This window comes from Venturia canescens, chromosome 9 (assembly GCF_019457755.1).
Source record: "Venturia canescens isolate UGA chromosome 9, ASM1945775v1, whole genome shotgun sequence".
Lineage (NCBI taxonomy): Eukaryota > Metazoa > Arthropoda > Insecta > Hymenoptera > Ichneumonidae > Venturia > Venturia canescens.
The window spans coordinates 20,247,924-20,264,602 of record NC_057429.1 but is presented as its reverse complement, the minus strand read 5'-3'; the positions used below and the strand labels follow the sequence as shown (position 1 = coordinate 20,264,602).

General features: G+C 44.9%; 1 protein-coding gene across 15 annotated transcripts in view; it reads left to right on the top strand.

Moving 5' to 3' along the window:
* Nucleotides 1–16,679, top strand: part of Rim (Rab3 interacting molecule) — a 57,108-nt gene that overhangs the window by 13,961 nt on the left and 26,468 nt on the right. For 10 of the 15 annotated variants that reach the window (XR_006262009.1, XR_006262001.1, XR_006262008.1 and 7 more), the window contains exons 4-12: nt 56–274; nt 402–663; nt 8,323–8,533; nt 9,169–9,370; nt 12,356–12,563; nt 12,724–12,993; nt 13,328–13,375; nt 14,402–14,666; nt 16,169–16,417. Coding sequence is in view for 2 of the 15 variants with exons in the window: in XM_043428414.1 (XP_043284349.1) it covers nt 56–274; nt 402–663; nt 8,323–8,533; nt 9,169–9,370; nt 12,356–12,563; nt 12,724–12,993; nt 13,328–13,375; nt 14,402–14,666; nt 16,169–16,417 (1,934 nt within the window). In the remaining 13 variants the exon portion in view is untranslated. Of the gene's footprint in view, nt 1–55; nt 275–401; nt 664–6,684; nt 6,798–8,322; nt 8,534–9,168; nt 9,371–12,355; nt 12,564–12,723; nt 12,994–13,327; nt 13,376–14,401; nt 14,667–16,168; nt 16,418–16,679 lie in introns of all 15 variants that reach the window. The other 5 variants (XR_006262000.1, XR_006262003.1, XR_006262007.1 and 2 more) reach the window with 5 other exon arrangements.

Here is a 16,679-nt window from a genome sequence, read left to right as displayed (position 1 = left end):
AAACTTGACTTTTCGAATATGAAAAATGTAATTCTCGCGTGTGATTGTGACGAAGGTGTCCGGACGCCGTATGTCGACCAGCGACAGCGGGGTGGAGATGTCAGTGTCGCCTCACTCGAGGAGCTTGCCGACTCCACACGTCGTCGTTGGTTCTTATCCTCAGACACCGAGACATCCGGCTGCCTATCCTGAAGACGATCCGAGCCTCTATCGGGGCGAACTCGATAACCTCATGCGACAACACGCTCAGACTTACCAGAGGCCCGTGTACCAAGTACGTTGGCTGGAGAATTTTTCCAATTTACTCTTCAATCCCATCCTTGCAACAATAAATTCTTTCGTCGTAAGTTTTGGCATGTTTTTAATTGCTACTGACCTTGGTCCTTTCGGGGGATTCGCAGGATTCCGATATACCGATGACCTACGGTCATGCGGGAGTGGAGAACGTTCCTCGAGCGATGCACGGATCGCAGCAGCAGCAGCAGCAGCACTCGATACACGGCGGGGGACAAGTCGGACATCCCTCGCAGAGTTTGGGTCCACCGGGCAGCGGAGGAGGGGGAGGACAGAATGTTCTCCATCAGCAGCGAAGTTTCAGCAGTAGCGAGGAGGAGAGAAGTACACCGGATTGCGCGAGTGACGAGCCCGATGAATCCGAGAAGGGTAAGTCCATCGATCCGTTATTCATGCGAACGCGATTATTTATCTCGGAGAATGATGAAACTCCGTCTCCTCGACCTTGAAGTGACTACCGAAATTCCGACGATCTAGGAGACCGATGGGATCAATGTTATCTTTTTCGTTAACCAAATTATTGTTTTCTCAGGTAACGCTGCTTCTCCGTATCTTCTTTTTCAGGAGGGTGTCATGAAAAATTGATAATTGCGCAACGAGAGGAGGAAAGTTCAACCGAAAATTGCGTCGAATCCGTCGCCCATTAGACATTCGTGACTCGCTTATCCGTGACGCCGTCAGGCATTTTTATTTTCGGGGCCGTTTTTCGTTCAGCTCCGGGAACGATGTTTTTTCGCCACTCTTTGAGCGAGCGCGACGGGCGAAAAAGCGAGATGGAAATACCTGTTTGTAGAGCCTGAGAGAACCTCATAGTTGATTAGACACACGAGCACCGAAGCGTGCCGAGGTTACAGCCACGTGAATAACATGGTGGTGAAAGGAGAAAAAAAAAGGAGAAGAAAGTGCACAGCATCCCAACAGAAATATCCGTTCCACCTCGTTCCTCGTCTCGCCCTCTTTCTCTATCCGTTTCTCTTTATCACTCGTCAGAGTGTACCAGAATACATCCAAGGCTGTCCTCTGTGACTCTGTGCGCCAACATCTTTTATCTCCCCCGTCGTTCCTTCTCTTTCTCGTTCACTCGCTACCGAGAAAATCCCTCTAAGCTTCTCACGTAATATTAAAGAGGCGGCTCTCTCGCTCGCCTTCTCCCAATGAACCGCGCACCTCCGACGGGGAGGCGGCCTCTTCAAAACATCGGAATTATTGCCAAACGACCTTGTTATCAATTTTTTTCTCCGCTTCGAGCAACGCGATTACAGCACGGAGCTGCATCGCAAAAGCACCGCTGGTGAATCGCTACATTCCCCTTGACAGAGCCCCCATTATTTTTCTTTCAAGTTATTTCTTCTCGTCGACGTTGCGATCCCTTTCTTAAATTTACTCTCCCTCTCGAATTTCTTTCCTCAATATAATTATGGGTTTGTTCCCATTTCGTGGACGATCCCAAAGATCCATAGAACGTTCTCCGTCTCTTTCTCTCTCGGCGTGATCGTCGGTTGTTCGAGTCGTATAGGGGATCGTTGTAACGCCGTGTGTGTATCGGGAAATGTAGTATCCTGCGGGAATTCTCGGGTTCCCCGGACTCGTCGTTGCATTGATCCTTGGCGGTCCTCCGCAACACTCCACACCCTTCGTTCCTCCTTCTCTTGCAACTCCCCCCCCCTCTCTCTCTCTCTCTCTCTCTCTCTCTCTCTCTCTCTCTTGGTTCGCTTCTATATTGGCTCGCACCCGCCTCGCACCAAGTTTCCTCCTTCTGCCCTCCGTTTCTCCCTCTCTCCTTTATCCCGAGCTGTTTCATTCTGAACTCCATGGCGCGTCGCTTCGAGTCGCACCAGAACCCCCTCTGGCGCCCCGATAACACCCACGCTTTTTGGGTGACGTCATGCCGCTGCACGTGGGCGAATTCAAACGCGCGCGATTCTTCCTCCCTTGAACTCCCTACGTTTCGCTCTCTCTTTCTCTTTCTCACTCGCGCTTTTTCGTGATAGCTTCATCGCGCCGACGCCGCTCCCACTTTACCGACGCGTCATTCTTCTTCCATTCTTCCATCCACCGTCACTTTTTTCCTCTCTCTCTCTCTCTCTCATTAGTTTCTTCCTCCTTTTCGTTGCTCCGCTCGTGCTGTCCTTCAATTTTCAAATCCTCTTTTCATCTCTCTTCGTTCCTAGCCGTGGCTTCGTCTTTCCTCTTTTTTCGCGTCATCGATGAGAGACCGCCGAGGAGAAAATGTTGGACGACACGCGAAGCATCTTCAGCCGATGAGGCATCCCTCGATCAACGGGGAAACTCAATCCGGAAAACATCCGTCCACCCACACATTCGTGCCCGTCGTATTCACCAAGTTTGCTCTCCATTCAGCCTCGAGTTCATTTCGAACGGGGGGGAGGGAGAGCAGCCACCAAGAGCAAAACGAGAATCGGCGCACTCTTCGCTCTTTCTCGTCTTATCCCACGTCATCCAAACCCCGCGGAGTCTCCGACGATGACGCACCATTTTGTCCATGTTTCAATACTTCCAGTCCCGGCGAATCATTCCCTCTCTTTTGTTACACGCGATACGTGTCCTCGATAACCTTGACCAACAATGAGAAACTAAAATCGCATCGAGAGCTCGAAACGACGTTCGTTCCGTTTGGTTTTTCCTTATTTTCGATTTTTTTCGACATCGAATCATTTAAAAGCCCCCTAAATCTCTCCTTTTTCGAAAAGAAGAAAAAGCATCCTTCCTCCCGATAATCCGACGCAGCACATTGCAGCATCGGGTGTCTCCGGAGAGGAGTTTCGTCCTGGCATAACGGCCTCATCAAGACTCGAGAGATAAACATTTCGGGCACCGAAGACGAGTCGAGCGCGCGGAGTGCGAGGATTCAGTTACGAAGCCTTTCACGATTTTCATGCTGGGCCAACTTCCAATTATGTCGCCCTGCCTCGAAACTATCGGCGACTATTTTTTCCCTTTCTCTTTGGATCGAGATCTCGGGAGGGGAACCATTTTTTCCTACCTCTTTGAGATCGAGAGGGAAAATGTCGACGAGTGTGTACACCGGAGACACCCACGCTCCGTCCAGTCCCAGTCTCGAGCCGCACTCGGCTGTTAACACTCGCGTTCTTCGCGTCATCGTCGCTCCGAGCATTAAAAATAATTCTCTCCGCGAAATCGCGCCTTCCAGACTTTTACGAGTCTCGATCCTGAGTGCCCGTCATATTTTCCTGCCAACTTTCTCGAGCGCCAAAGCGTGGGTAAAGTACGTATCGATGTGCCCTGAAATATCTCGCCCGAACAAAGTGCACGGCGAAACGTCGCAAGCGCGTTTTTCGTTACCGTCCGCAAAGAGGGAGAGTGCCCGTCGTGTTACGGAGTTGTACTACTTTCGGATGGCTGACCCTATCTCGGAGCACGCTACTTCCGCTGCGCTTTCCATCGCGTTTTTGCCTGACGCTACTTCGTTTTTCTTCTCCGCCCGCTGCAGCTCCATGCTCTCTCTTTTTCGCTCGCTCTCGCTCTTTCCCCCTGTGCCAAACCGATAAAAAAATATGGAAAATTGGAAGACGCTCGAGACGCTGCGCTCGACGGAGTCAAACTCGATCGAATAAAAGAGCCTCGACAGACAAATTCGGTTGAACTTTCGCCATCTCGAACGATAGGAAACGAGGCCCCGAGTGAAAAATTCCGAAATTTCTCTTCGCCCGGCTGCGAACGAATGTCGCGCGTTCATTTTCATTTTGTTTCGTAATACGAAGAAATAAAAGGCAAAATGAATTTAGAGAAGAAATGATAATTAGACGGACGACGTTGTTGCTCCCATTCGTAGCTGCACAATATCATTAGAATAGAATAAATTAGTTGGTAGAAACTTGCGAGGTAAGTCTGCGATGTTACTGCTGATCGTGCATAAGACATATATATCTATATATTCATATAAATATATATTCGTATCCACCACGTTTGACAGCTCAAAGACACACTTACACGTTACCAAATCTACATTGTTTCTCTGCAAAGTTTTTCTGCTCTCGTTCACTATTAAATAAGTGTCCACATAGTTTAATTGACTTCTTAAAAGTAGCTTAGAATTTTTATGAAATAGTTTTAAACAATCGGAATGAAGAGTTTTGTTGTTTTACGTTATGAAAGAATAATGCTAATTTCAGGAGGCCACGGGGGAGATTAGTGGGACTCGGGAAGAGACGAATGATTTTATAATTTGGTGCGAGTGGTATAACGAAAATGGAATTGGCATATAGTGAAAGGGAGGGAGATGGGGGAATTGGGCGATGGGGAGGTTTAATCAGTGCATTTTTTCAGCGAGCGAGAAATCGTATCGGTGCGCGGCGGCGGCGGCGGCGGCGGCTGTTGCTGCTGCCACTGCTGCGGGGTGACCCATTTACGTAGAAAAGAAACGATGCTCCCGCCGTTTTTTTTTCAACGAGCTACGTTTTTTTCAATCTCTTTTCGAGGCAAAAAACACATTTTTTTCTTTAATTCAAGATGGATCAACGGCACCGGCCCCTTTTTTCCCACTCACAATCCTCTCCTTTAAAAACGAGCTCGCGTAATTCAACCACCGTTTGATATTATAGCAGCCTGATTAAATATACATATATAGATGCATAGAGGGCCGGCGGTACAGTCGAGTACATCTCGTCGTCGACGTCCTCTCCTCGGATTTTCACCAAGAGCAGTGTGTAAACGTCTCCCTCCTCGCTCTCTCTTTTTCTCTTATTTTCCTTCTCTTTTAGTCTCACAGACGCGAACTCGCTCGACGAGTGCTCCTCCTCCCTCGGCTCTCTCCCCGGCCCGCCCGCTTCGCCTTTTTAATAAGTCCGAGAGCACGAGTTTTCGGCACGTTCCATCTTACGCTTCTTCAATTCCGCCACCGCGAGGGCTCGGAAATTCCCCTGCGCGCGCGCGGATATTCAACCACCGCTTTAACCGCTTTTTTCGAACATACTTTTTTATCCGAGAGCCGAAAAAAAAGAAACGAGAATCCGCGGGACTGGAAGCCTCAGCTGTGCAGCCGATTCTTAACGTAGTTCATGCACGAAACAATTTTCTTAACCTGTCACAGCTTTCTGTCTTTTTATTAATCATTTTTTCTTGATCCAGTTGTGTTTACCCTTTGCGGCTATGTAAAGCGATTTTTGACATTATAAAGAAGTATAATATTTTCGCCAGGGACGAATGGAATTTGGGGTTCGGTCAGTGACGGATCCCCGACGGTTCAATTAATGGCTTGTAATTTCATTCGCCAAAAGATAAGTTGAAAAAATGTATTTACAATTTCGAATCAATAACTCTGACATTAATTAAAAGTTATATTTTTTATTGGGAAGTAAAAATCGATCCAATTTCGACAGCTGTAAAATACAATGCTTCGGGCATGATCTACCTTAATTGAAATCGAACGAACCAACGTTTTGGAAAATCATTCGATAATATCGAATTAACGGGGTTTGGAGGAGCTCGAGTTTTTGAACGATTCGGTAAAGATCGTCGTAAATTCGCTTCGTTCGGAGCACAGGAAAATGTTTGCTCATCGCGACTTTAATTGAGATTCGTGTTTAATGGAGAAGCTGCTCGGGGCTCGGGAAGGCTCAAGCCCGACGCGGAGATCGGGATGTAGGAAAATTTGTTAATCCGCTTTTCGGTCGTTATCCTTTACAGTTGGCTAACTCGTTTTTATTTGCTCCTTCCCCGCCGCTCATTCTCTCGGCCAATTCGTACCAGAGTGGCTCTCGTTTTACTCGATTTTTCGTGAGGAGGATTCACGGAAGTGCCCGAGACGAGAGGGCTCGGAAGACGCGGGGTGGCGGACGAGTCGAGAAGAGGAAAAGGGGATGTTCCGCGACTAAATATTCGTACCGCGAATGCGTACTGCGGCAGGGAGCAACCTCGCCAGGATAGTATTACGTAAATCGAGCACGTACGCGAATTCTACGTCTTTTTTCTTCCTTTTTTCCTTCGACCATATACATACAGGCGCATATATAAAAATGGGTGTTGGAACGAGAGCGAACACGCTCGCTCTCTCGTCCCTTCAATTTGTCATTTTTATCGCTCCTTATCGTTCCGGTATTCTCGCGGTACTCGCTCATCCCCTTTTTGCGCCTTTTCATACATTTTTATAGAGCCCCGAAACCACTCTTTGATTTTCTTTCGAGCATTATATTCAACGAATTTACAAACGCACCTGTTTCCCGGAGCCGATGGACGAGACCGAGGCGTCCCGGAGGCTGCGGTCCTCCGCGAATGACGCGCTTCGTTATTGCTCTTAAATGAATTCCGATCGGTGAAAATATCGATGAAATTTTTCCACCTTGTTATACTCGAGATTCGTTCGAGACCCGAATATCTTGGCCGATTGTATTGAAGGAGTGGCGGTTTTAGGGGAAAAACCAGGACCGATCGTCGCCACGAGCCCGAAAAGTTCACGGGACAAAGCCGGCGAGCGTATTAATCGGCAAGCCATGCTGGACGAGAAGATGAAGAAATTTCTCGCGGTACTTTGGAATGCAATAATTATAAGTGTTTGTTAATTATTCGATGAATTACGCTTGTCACGTAAATCGAGTGTAATTCAAGGATAACTAACGTTGTGCCACGATTATTATGCGCTGGCCCATTTTTCGATTTACCTCTCAACACACCACGCATATTTATATATTATCAAAATAATAACCTTTTGTATTATTCGATGTTATGAATCTCTCATGTGTCCATTTGCGTGTGAAACGTGCATGCGTGTGTCTCATCTGTTGATCGGTTTCATTGGAAAGGAGAAATAATAATGAAACGACTCGCTTGCATCGTCTTGACTCTAAAAAGTCCGCTTTTCGCGTACGATCGTTTGTTCAAATCGCTCAACAGATCCTTTTGATGCGTAAACGTTACTTGGATCGATGCTAATTTACCGATCGACAGGCCTAACGAGCCTTTCTCCTCGGTCTAATCGCAACAAAAACGAAAATATTCTGACGTCATATTGCACCAAAATACTTGTCTCTCTCACTCGTCTCACTGTCTCTGTGTACACGTCTCCGAATCCGACTCACGACCCGACAACGATCCTTTTCCCGTGACCCAACGCGTGTCTTATTCTTTCCAACTGCGTTTCGTTTTCTCACGTCGCTGTATCTTGATGTTCGTTGTACTCTAAATGTTCGTTTTTCTTTATACGTATACGACGGCACCGAAACTCGAGTATTGCAATTAAGTGTGTTTTTTTTTTGTTCTGAATATGTGTTGCTCGTTTGCGAGTCTCGTTCGAATTGTGTTTTCGCCTTCCGTGTGATACGCGCCGCCGATCGTCAAGCCTTTTTCTTTTCTTCCCGTCCTCCCGTTCGTATACTAAAATTCATTTTCTTTTCGTTCAACGCTCCTGAATCATTTCCCACCGATGATCGAACCACCCTTGACAGAGCCCGAAACCAGTGACACGGAGAGCTGCTACTCGTACGTGCGCTTCAAGTACACACACACACACACACACACACACAGATACACGTTTAAAAAACTTGTTATACTTGAACGATTGTCCACAGGGCGTCCGCACAGCTGCTGGCTATGAATGTCTCTCATTGCAAAAAGCGAAACAATATTATTCGTCATCGTGTTCAGCCTTTCTGCTCGTTCTCATTGAAACACACGAATCGTCGACCACAGATGACCTTTTCGCTTTTAACGAATGCGAATTATTCCGAGTTCCCAACAGGTCGCGACACAAATATCTGCGCACACGCACACCTCGCGAACTAATGGATTTTTTTTTTCGTGCCCCTGATAGCCTAATTTTTGCTCTGGACGTTAGCCGCCCCTTTCGAAGGGAGAAAAAATCGATAAAATCAATACTAAGGTCGGGACTCGCGAGGGCGAGAAGCCCCGTAGGATTCCTCGAAAAAAAGATTCGCTGAAAATAGAGGGGGACTCGCTGAGATAAGATTGTGATGAAAGAATGGTATTTGAGAAGCTGGTGAAAAGAGAGAGAGAGAGAGAGAGAAAAAAAACACACGTCTGGATCTACTGTAGGAAAGGGGTACTTCCATCACGGCGGTGGACCTGCTTCGATGTCCGGTGGTTCTCGTAGACACGGTTCTCACAACGGTCATCACGTCACCGGGGCTATGACCATCGAGTATAACGGTCACCATCCACCCCGAGAACCTCGAAAAGAAGAGAGTACTCTCGTACGAAGGAGCTTCAGAAGAAGCGGCGACGAGTGGCGAGCCGACAGCCGGAGGTGCGTTTTTTCTTTTTATTTCCGTTCATTTATTTTATTATTTGATCTCACGACCTCGGGATTCTCCGAATCGTAGATTTTCCATTTGTTTTTTTTTTTTTTTTTTTTTTCACGGGCTCAAAGTTTCGAAAGTGATTTCATTATTGTTCATTTATTTTTGTTGGATTTTATGCTCGAATGAGGTTTATAAACGGAAGAAGGAGCATCCGAGAGATACGTGCGGGGCCAGGCTCCGTGGCACGACGATGGTCGAGGCGACATCGAGCACCTCGACGTGTCACTCCATTTTCAATTGACCCACCGAAAGAAGGCCACGGAAATATCAACGAGGAACGAATTCGAATGAATTCGTGAAACGAAGAGATATGAGAATAAATGGCAAGAAACTCGTGAAGATTCAGGAAGAAACACGAGTCGAGAGTGACTCGAGTCATCTCGACCATCGACGCGATGAAAAGCCTGGAAAATACGTTGGACGCACGAAAAAAGTCGTCTCGCATCGCAACGTGGGTTTTTTTTTATGGGAAAAAGTTTGTTTTTCTTTTCTTTTTCATTCGATTTTGGTCGTGACCGAGGAAAGAGACAGCGAGACAAAGAAAAAGTACAAAATGTCGTGTGTCTGTCGCGTCGTCAAGGTTCACTGAACGAAGGGGGAAAAAAACGGTCAGATTCGACGGTGGGACGAATGTCGGTGGTAATGATGGCGGTAGCCACGAGGATTGGTCCTGGGAGGCGGATCGCCAGGGTAGTCAAGACAGCGCGACCAAAGATTCCGGTATAGACACCTCAAGCACATTCACCAGCAGCGAAGACAGCAATCGTGGCGACCTGCCCAAGGTACGCCCACGGTTCTCTCCCACCAACTTCCATCCTAAATAATCATCCACCAAAAGTAGCCACAAACTAAAAGATAGCCAAATGGACACGGATCATTTGCCACCTCGGCAAATCTCGACGTCACCGATGACGCACAAACTTCCGATTTATCGAGGAGTTTTCATTATTTGAGGATCTTCTCTCTCATTCGAATCTATACATTTTTCGCGCTTTTTTTACCTTACGTCAAAAAATTGCCTACTTAGAGAAGTTGCGAGTAGAAGCTGTTTTTTTGTGCCAGGCAGATTCTTAGTGCGAGTAGATACTGCTCTTCAGGCTCGCTCGAAGCCCTTGAAACCCCTGCACCACGCGACACCAACTTTCGGACGATCCGACGCTTCCACGTTCGAACGAGCTCCGATTTTCGTCGTTTACGTAGACTTTTTTGTAACTGTATCGGGGGTCGGGTCGGCGTCAATTCAAATTCTAACATCGCGATGAAATCTCGCAGTCCTCGAGCTCCATCAAATGTGACGTAAATTTTCTAAATTCATTCTCAACTAAATGTTTGCTTATGAATTTATTAATTCTTTATTTATTCGTATTTTTGGTGCAATACACTCTTGGTATGCGAGGTCAACGTCCTTGGAAAATTAGATGGCGGATTGAGTGCACTCTTCAAGCAGATTGAATCCTCAGAATTTTTTTTTTAATTTGTATTGAAATTTTGGAGATTAATATTCATAGATGTTGCTGTAAAATAATGCTAGTCAACTGCTTCATTGAGATGGCAATCTTCGAGGAGTACTCGATGTCGATTTCTATTGAAGTTTCAAAGCTATCAATGAAAATATGTCAATCGAACGAGACAGAATTTCCTCCATTGTTCCGTCATCCTTTGGGCTTCACTGGCCCTTTTGTGATCAGAGACTCCCCCACAATTAGCAATCTCGCGTTTTCCACTTGCGGAAATTCGATGAATTATTTTGTGAAAAGTGGATCGATCACCGATATGAAAACCGTCACGTTCGTCGCGAGATAATAACCGAAAGAGAAAAATAAGAGAAAACGCGGGGCAATTGAGAAAAAAAATGACCGAGAAAAATGAAAAGAAAATAAAGAGAGTGCAAACTCGTAGCTACTTGGCCTCATTCCGATTGTTTCAATTAGCCCGGAGCTTTTTTCGCTCTACGAATTAATAAAAGTGCCCCCCGTTCGGAACACTTTCACGGTATAGCCACGTTTTTTCATATAGACAATTACATATTTGCTGTTACTTTTTATTAGAAAGTACTCAAAATCTTTGACCCTGTTCCTGGACCCATATCACCCGCGAGGGTGTTTCAACCTTATTTTTTCAATATTCGTTTCAATAACGTTCAATTTTCGAGAATTGTTTTCGTAGCTTTAGGATTTCTCGATCTTTTCATCTCCTGAAAAATCCCTCGGACATTCCCCGAGACACTTCGTAGTTGAATGCACATTTTGCAAATTAGTTAGTGGCCAGCCGATTTTAATGAGAGTGGCACGGAGAAAGGACCCCGGGCGGCGTTTTGCGAGATAGGGAGAGTACGATTAGCATTGTTTCATTGTTGACGGACGATGCAACTTTCGTTTCGGATGTTAGTTTCCCGATAGTTTGAATACGCAATCGTTTTCACCCGTCTCTACATTTGTCAATTCGTCGGGCTTGTAGAGAGCACAGAAAACCTCTCTCTCTCTTGCTCCTCGCCTCCTTAATTTCCCTTGTTTCAGGCTAAACTTTATTCCAATTAATCGATATACCGAGAATCAGGGGCTCACCTTTTTTTTCCTAAGTAGGATTAGAAATTGCGTCCAGCCGAGTACTGTGAGGATTCCTGAGCGAAAATAAACTCGATAATTATGCAGCAGTTCAATGTCGTATCGAAAAGTCTGATTTTTTGCTCCGTTGATGGTTTTTCCCACTCCGTTGGTCGCTGCGGATAGTCGTTGTTCGAGGGGGGAAACTGCAGTACCGTTGCACCGTGAAATTTTTATTCGCCTCGAGGAATTTGGAGTCGCCACGTTGAACCGAGGACACGACATAAATTCGTCTGACCCGGAAATCCGATCGTGATATTCGCTTTCGGATTTTTACGAATTTTTCGAATCCCTCTTATTGCCAAGTTTTTACGATCTAGCTGAGAGAATTTGCGAACGGATCTTTTCGTCAGGACTCTAAGCAACTTCGTCGAGCTCATTCTTCGGCGAACAGGATTTTCATTATTCGACAAAATCGTAAACAGGAGTAATAACAATACGAAAATTCACCGACATTTATTTCTTCGAAATACTCAAATCAATAATCTCTCTTTATAACGCACTAATTGAAGAATTCACCCTGTTGCACGCCGCTTGAAACTGCGAAAGCTTCGACACACTCTGCTGCTCGGGGAACGATCATTCGTATTCTTTACTTTTTCTCGATGTAACAGCCTCGCGATTATTCATCATGGAATCCATAATAATGTCGCATGCTTCGTGTAATCGCTGCTTGTTTCGTTGTCTCGATGTTCCAACTGATTTGTCACACTATTTATGTTTAACGCACTCGCTTTTACCTTTAAGTCGGGGGATCGGCACAGTTTGGATGAAAGAATCGTGTCGAGTTACCAAATTTCAAAATCGTCGAGTTCTGAAAAACATCAAAGAATTTTTTCCTTATTTTGTTTTGTATTCTCCTTACCGGAGTATCGATTGACGTTCAAACGTGCTCCTCACCCGAAAATCATTTTTTAGCGACAAAAAAGTCGATCTAACATATTACACTTTGGCACATAATTCGAAGTTTCGATCGACCTGATTTCCGAAATGATTATTCGATGCGAGCGAACGAAACTTCGATGATATTATTGTTGTTTTATTTTTATTTTCAACATTAAGAAAATCACATGTCGAGCATTGAAAAACGAGTGTAGCAGAACGTTTAGTGAGAAAGCAAGAGTTAGGAAACTGATTTTTTTTTTTCTCGAACGGGCAATTTAGCAACCACTTTCGTGGCAAGGAAGCAGTGACGGCCAAAAAATCATCGGTCACATGATCCTCAGAAAATCCTCTGGTTCAGGGAGCAGCAGTAGTATTCTCGGACTGAAGGTCGTCGGTGGAAAATTATTGGAGAACGGCTCGAGGGGGGCGCTCATCGAGAAAGTTAAGAAAGGCAGCACAGCGGACGTCGAGGGTCAATTGAGACCTGGTAATGTTTTTTTTTTTTTTTTTTCGGTACTCTCTGTGAATGTATTTGTCGAAATGGAATGAAAAGATGATGCGTTTGTAACGATGATGTAACGTAACTGGAGTCGAGATTTTCGCACGTTTCATTTGACAAGGAGAATTTTGTTTATTCGATTCGACAGGTGACGAGGTTTTACAGTGGAACGGTCGATCTCTTCAGGGAAAGAGTTTTCAGGAGGTGAACGACATAATAATGAAATCGAGAGAAGAGCCGCAGGTCGAATTGATAGTGTCGAGAAATTTGTCGGGGACATCGACGGCAGCGATGTTGACCGGTGTACAGACGACCGTGCCAGCCTCGGCGATAGGTACCCCGAGGCGAATCACAGTTCAGACTCAATGGCGTCAGAAACACGAACCGATGCCGATACCTCAGCAGCCACATCACAAAGGTGAATATATGACTCGAGAAAAAGAAATCCCCCGCGCCCTCCCTTCCCTTCACGAAAGAAAAAAAACGTTCATCGACCGAACACGCCGAGCTTGGCAGATTGATTTACTCTGCGCTACCGTCCTTTTGCTCTTTGTAATTCCGATTAAGCTATCCGCATACTGCGCTAGATTGTGGCTAATGGCGTTGTCATCGAAAGTTTGCTATACTTCTCCCGTATATTCTCATTCGAAAAACAAATTCATTGAACGAACAAAAAACCACCATTACATTCGAGTAGTTTAATATAATATTAAGTGTAATCGTAAATTTATGAAACAACTTAACTTTCACAGATTATATGATTTTTCGAATTCCAGGTCTTAAGAAATGTATACTGTGGGGTAGGCCTCATGAAAATTACTTAAAGTCCCGAACGGCTAAATGTTCCCTCGTAAATTGCGTCACCGCTCTCTCTCACTCTCACTCTCTCTCTCTCTCTCTCTCTCTCTCTTTCTCTTCACCTCTCTCCCTTTCTCCGCCTTTTATTCGTATAGAATTATCTACCCTTCTAACTCGCAATTCCTCATTTTCGTGCAAGAAAAAAGTAATGAGCTCGTGTATTATTGATTTTGACAAAAGAATTGATATTTGAGCCCCGATGAGCCTGTAACACCATCAAGAAAAAGAGAAAGAGAGAGAGTCGTCTGTGAATACCAACATGATTTTTTTATCATTATGATGGGATGATTATTACTGTTGTTATCATTATTATCATTACTGTGACCATTTTTATTGTTATTGTTATCTTCATCGTGAGACAAAATAATTTAAAAAACACTCGTTTCGAATCACGAGATTGTTAGATTTATTAAAATATCGATGTGTTTTTTATCGTAGAGCGTAGTTTAAGTAGTGCCAATGCACCCCCGCTGTATATCACCGTAAACAATATAGTCATTCCATGGGAGCAACAACTTGTGTAATTAATCAATTTCTCTTTCTTTTTTCTCTCCTCTCTCTCTCTCTCTCTCTCTCTCTCTGTCTCTCTCTCTCTCTTGCTCTCTTCCTGCCTCTTTCTGCCAGTATATGGGTGTATGTATCTATGCTCCGATGTATTTATAATTTTTGGAGGAATTATTGAGACGCCATAAAACGAGGGTGAATTTATGGAAGAGAGCCCCGAACGAGGACATTCCCTTAACTCACTTTCTCATGTAAGAATTCTGATTAATTGAGCAAACCCCTCCGACTGTATTTTGTACCGATTGGTTCCCTGTTACTTGCCGCTCTGCCCACCCCCACCCTCTTGAAAACTGTTATAAATATGACACACCCGCAACATGTGGTTGTTTTTGGAAAATGTTTTTGTTTGTGTTTAGCGAGGATCGAGCATTTTTGATGAGACTATTTTTGTGCACGTTTTACAGAGTTGTACGACGCCAAAAGGGACAAACCTTCCGTACTTGTGACGTCACCGGGCTCGCCGGATCTTCACGCCCAGGGGAGAGGACGACATCTACGAAATCCACCGAGTAACGCGAACGTGGGTGGCACACTACAGGTGAAACTCGGTTTCGATCCGGTGGCACTGCAGCTCATCGTAATACTCGTATGCGCGGCCGCGCTCACACCCAGAAGCAACGGACAGCCCAGAAATCCATACGCCAAGATATTTCTACTGCCGGACAAGAGGCAAGACGAGCTACTATTTTTTCCCTTCTTTTCATCCATCATCGCGCTCTCACCGAGATAACACGATGCTTGGACATCGGAACTCTTCATTATTTTTGGATATATCGGGGGGAAAAAAATCGATAAAGAAAAGTATTTTGAGGAAAGATGTGGAAGGATTTCGAAATAGGCTATGAGCAGCCAAGGAAATGAATTTTTTCTGCACACATTGGGTAACTCTCCTCATAAGGATTTTCCAAGAAAACGAGTTATGCGAAACAGTGTTAAGTACAATTGAGACGGACCGAAAGTAGTAGATTGCTTTTTTTCTTATCGGTTATCCAGAACATTGGCGAGCCTATTCGTAGTCTTTTCCTCTCCCTTTCCGAATCGTTCGCGAAAATTTGAATCCTCGCGAGGTCGGACGTCGATCCTTCGAATGTCTGGTCGCCGCGTTATCACGAATTTTTCTCTCCCTCTCTGCCTCTCGCTCCATTCATTTTGCTTTTTTTGCCCTTTTCCCCCCATTTCCGAGATCCGACGTACACGTAATTTGGATATGCGTACGTGGAACACATCGATCTTCGGAGATGCGGGTTAGCAATGTTTGAGCTCGTAACGCGATATAGTTGCGTGTGTAAAAATAAGAAAACGACCAAACGAAGAATAGAGAAAGAGAGTAACGGCGGAAGGGAGAAGTAAATGTCAGAGGGATAAATTGAAAAAAAAATTGAGAGATAGGCTAAGGATAGAAGAATAGATGGTGAGAGAGACCGACAGATTCGTCGAGTAGGGAGATAAATAATTTCATGAAAAAGCATCGACGAGAAGGCCACTGGTTGGAGGGTGAATTTCATACGTTTATATATAGCATACGAGTTTTCTCGTCGTATGCTGTACCAATTTTGGCAGCAGTGCCAACGTCTTACCCGCAATGTTACGATCCCAATAGCATCTACTCGTCGCCAACCTCGTCTTCGTCCTTTCTGCATGCTTTTCCCCTTTGTTTCTCACTCCCTTATTCTTCCCTTCTTTCGCTCCCATTCTCCCCGCGTGCCCATGTATATTCGTGTATCTAATTGGCTCAGAACTTTGGCCATTTTCGTTAACTTTGTAAATCCTTCTGCTAGCCTCCCTTCGCACCCTCCTCTCGTTTTCCCTTGTCAAGATTCTGTCCAGTGCATGCATCCTTCTATGCTTCAACGTTCAAGGGTAATTGGCCGCCCTGCTCAATTTTCAAACAATCTTCATGAAGCCGGGCCGAAAAAATCTATACATCATCGTTCTCGAACGTGTCTCGTGAATAAATTAACACCGATGATGCATAAAACTTGCAATGTTTCGCGGAAATTTGGTAGTAAAAACAGATTGAAGATTTTTTCAACGATGACTATCTCAATGGGACTTTTTTGCCGTTGAAATCTGAACTCCAAAAATGCTTTTGTAAACATCGGAGACATTCGGCGTTGCCAAACCGTTGTAATTTGAATTAATCGTTTGTGACCCCCTTGTTTAATGTGCAGCGAAAAATCGAAGAGACGGACGAAGACCTTGGCAAATACGAACGATCCAAAGTGGAACCAGTCCTTTATTTACAATATGAGGCGTTCCGAGCTCAGGCACAGATCTGTGGAAATAACCGTCTGGGATCTGGTCAAATATGGGGCGAATGATTTTCTTGGCGAAGTTATAATCGACCTTGCCACATCGTCGTTAAACGAAAAACCAGAGTGGCATTATTTGTTGGCACACGAGGAACAGCGACATGCTGGGTGAGTACTTGTTTCTTCATTGCGTCTTCGACCTTCAAAAATATTTCGTTTTCTTTCTGATAATCTCGTTGAAAAACCGGTGAAATTTTTCAGAACCCCTATTTTGCCTATTTAGAGTTGAGATTTGAGCGGGTGTTTCATCGATTCGTATTCGACTGCCCACTGAAATGTTACTCCATGATTTATCTTCGGTTCTTCGTTTCCTAATCTAGACAAATTTTAAGCTCATCACAGACGTATTACAGATAAGAATGTAGTGCAA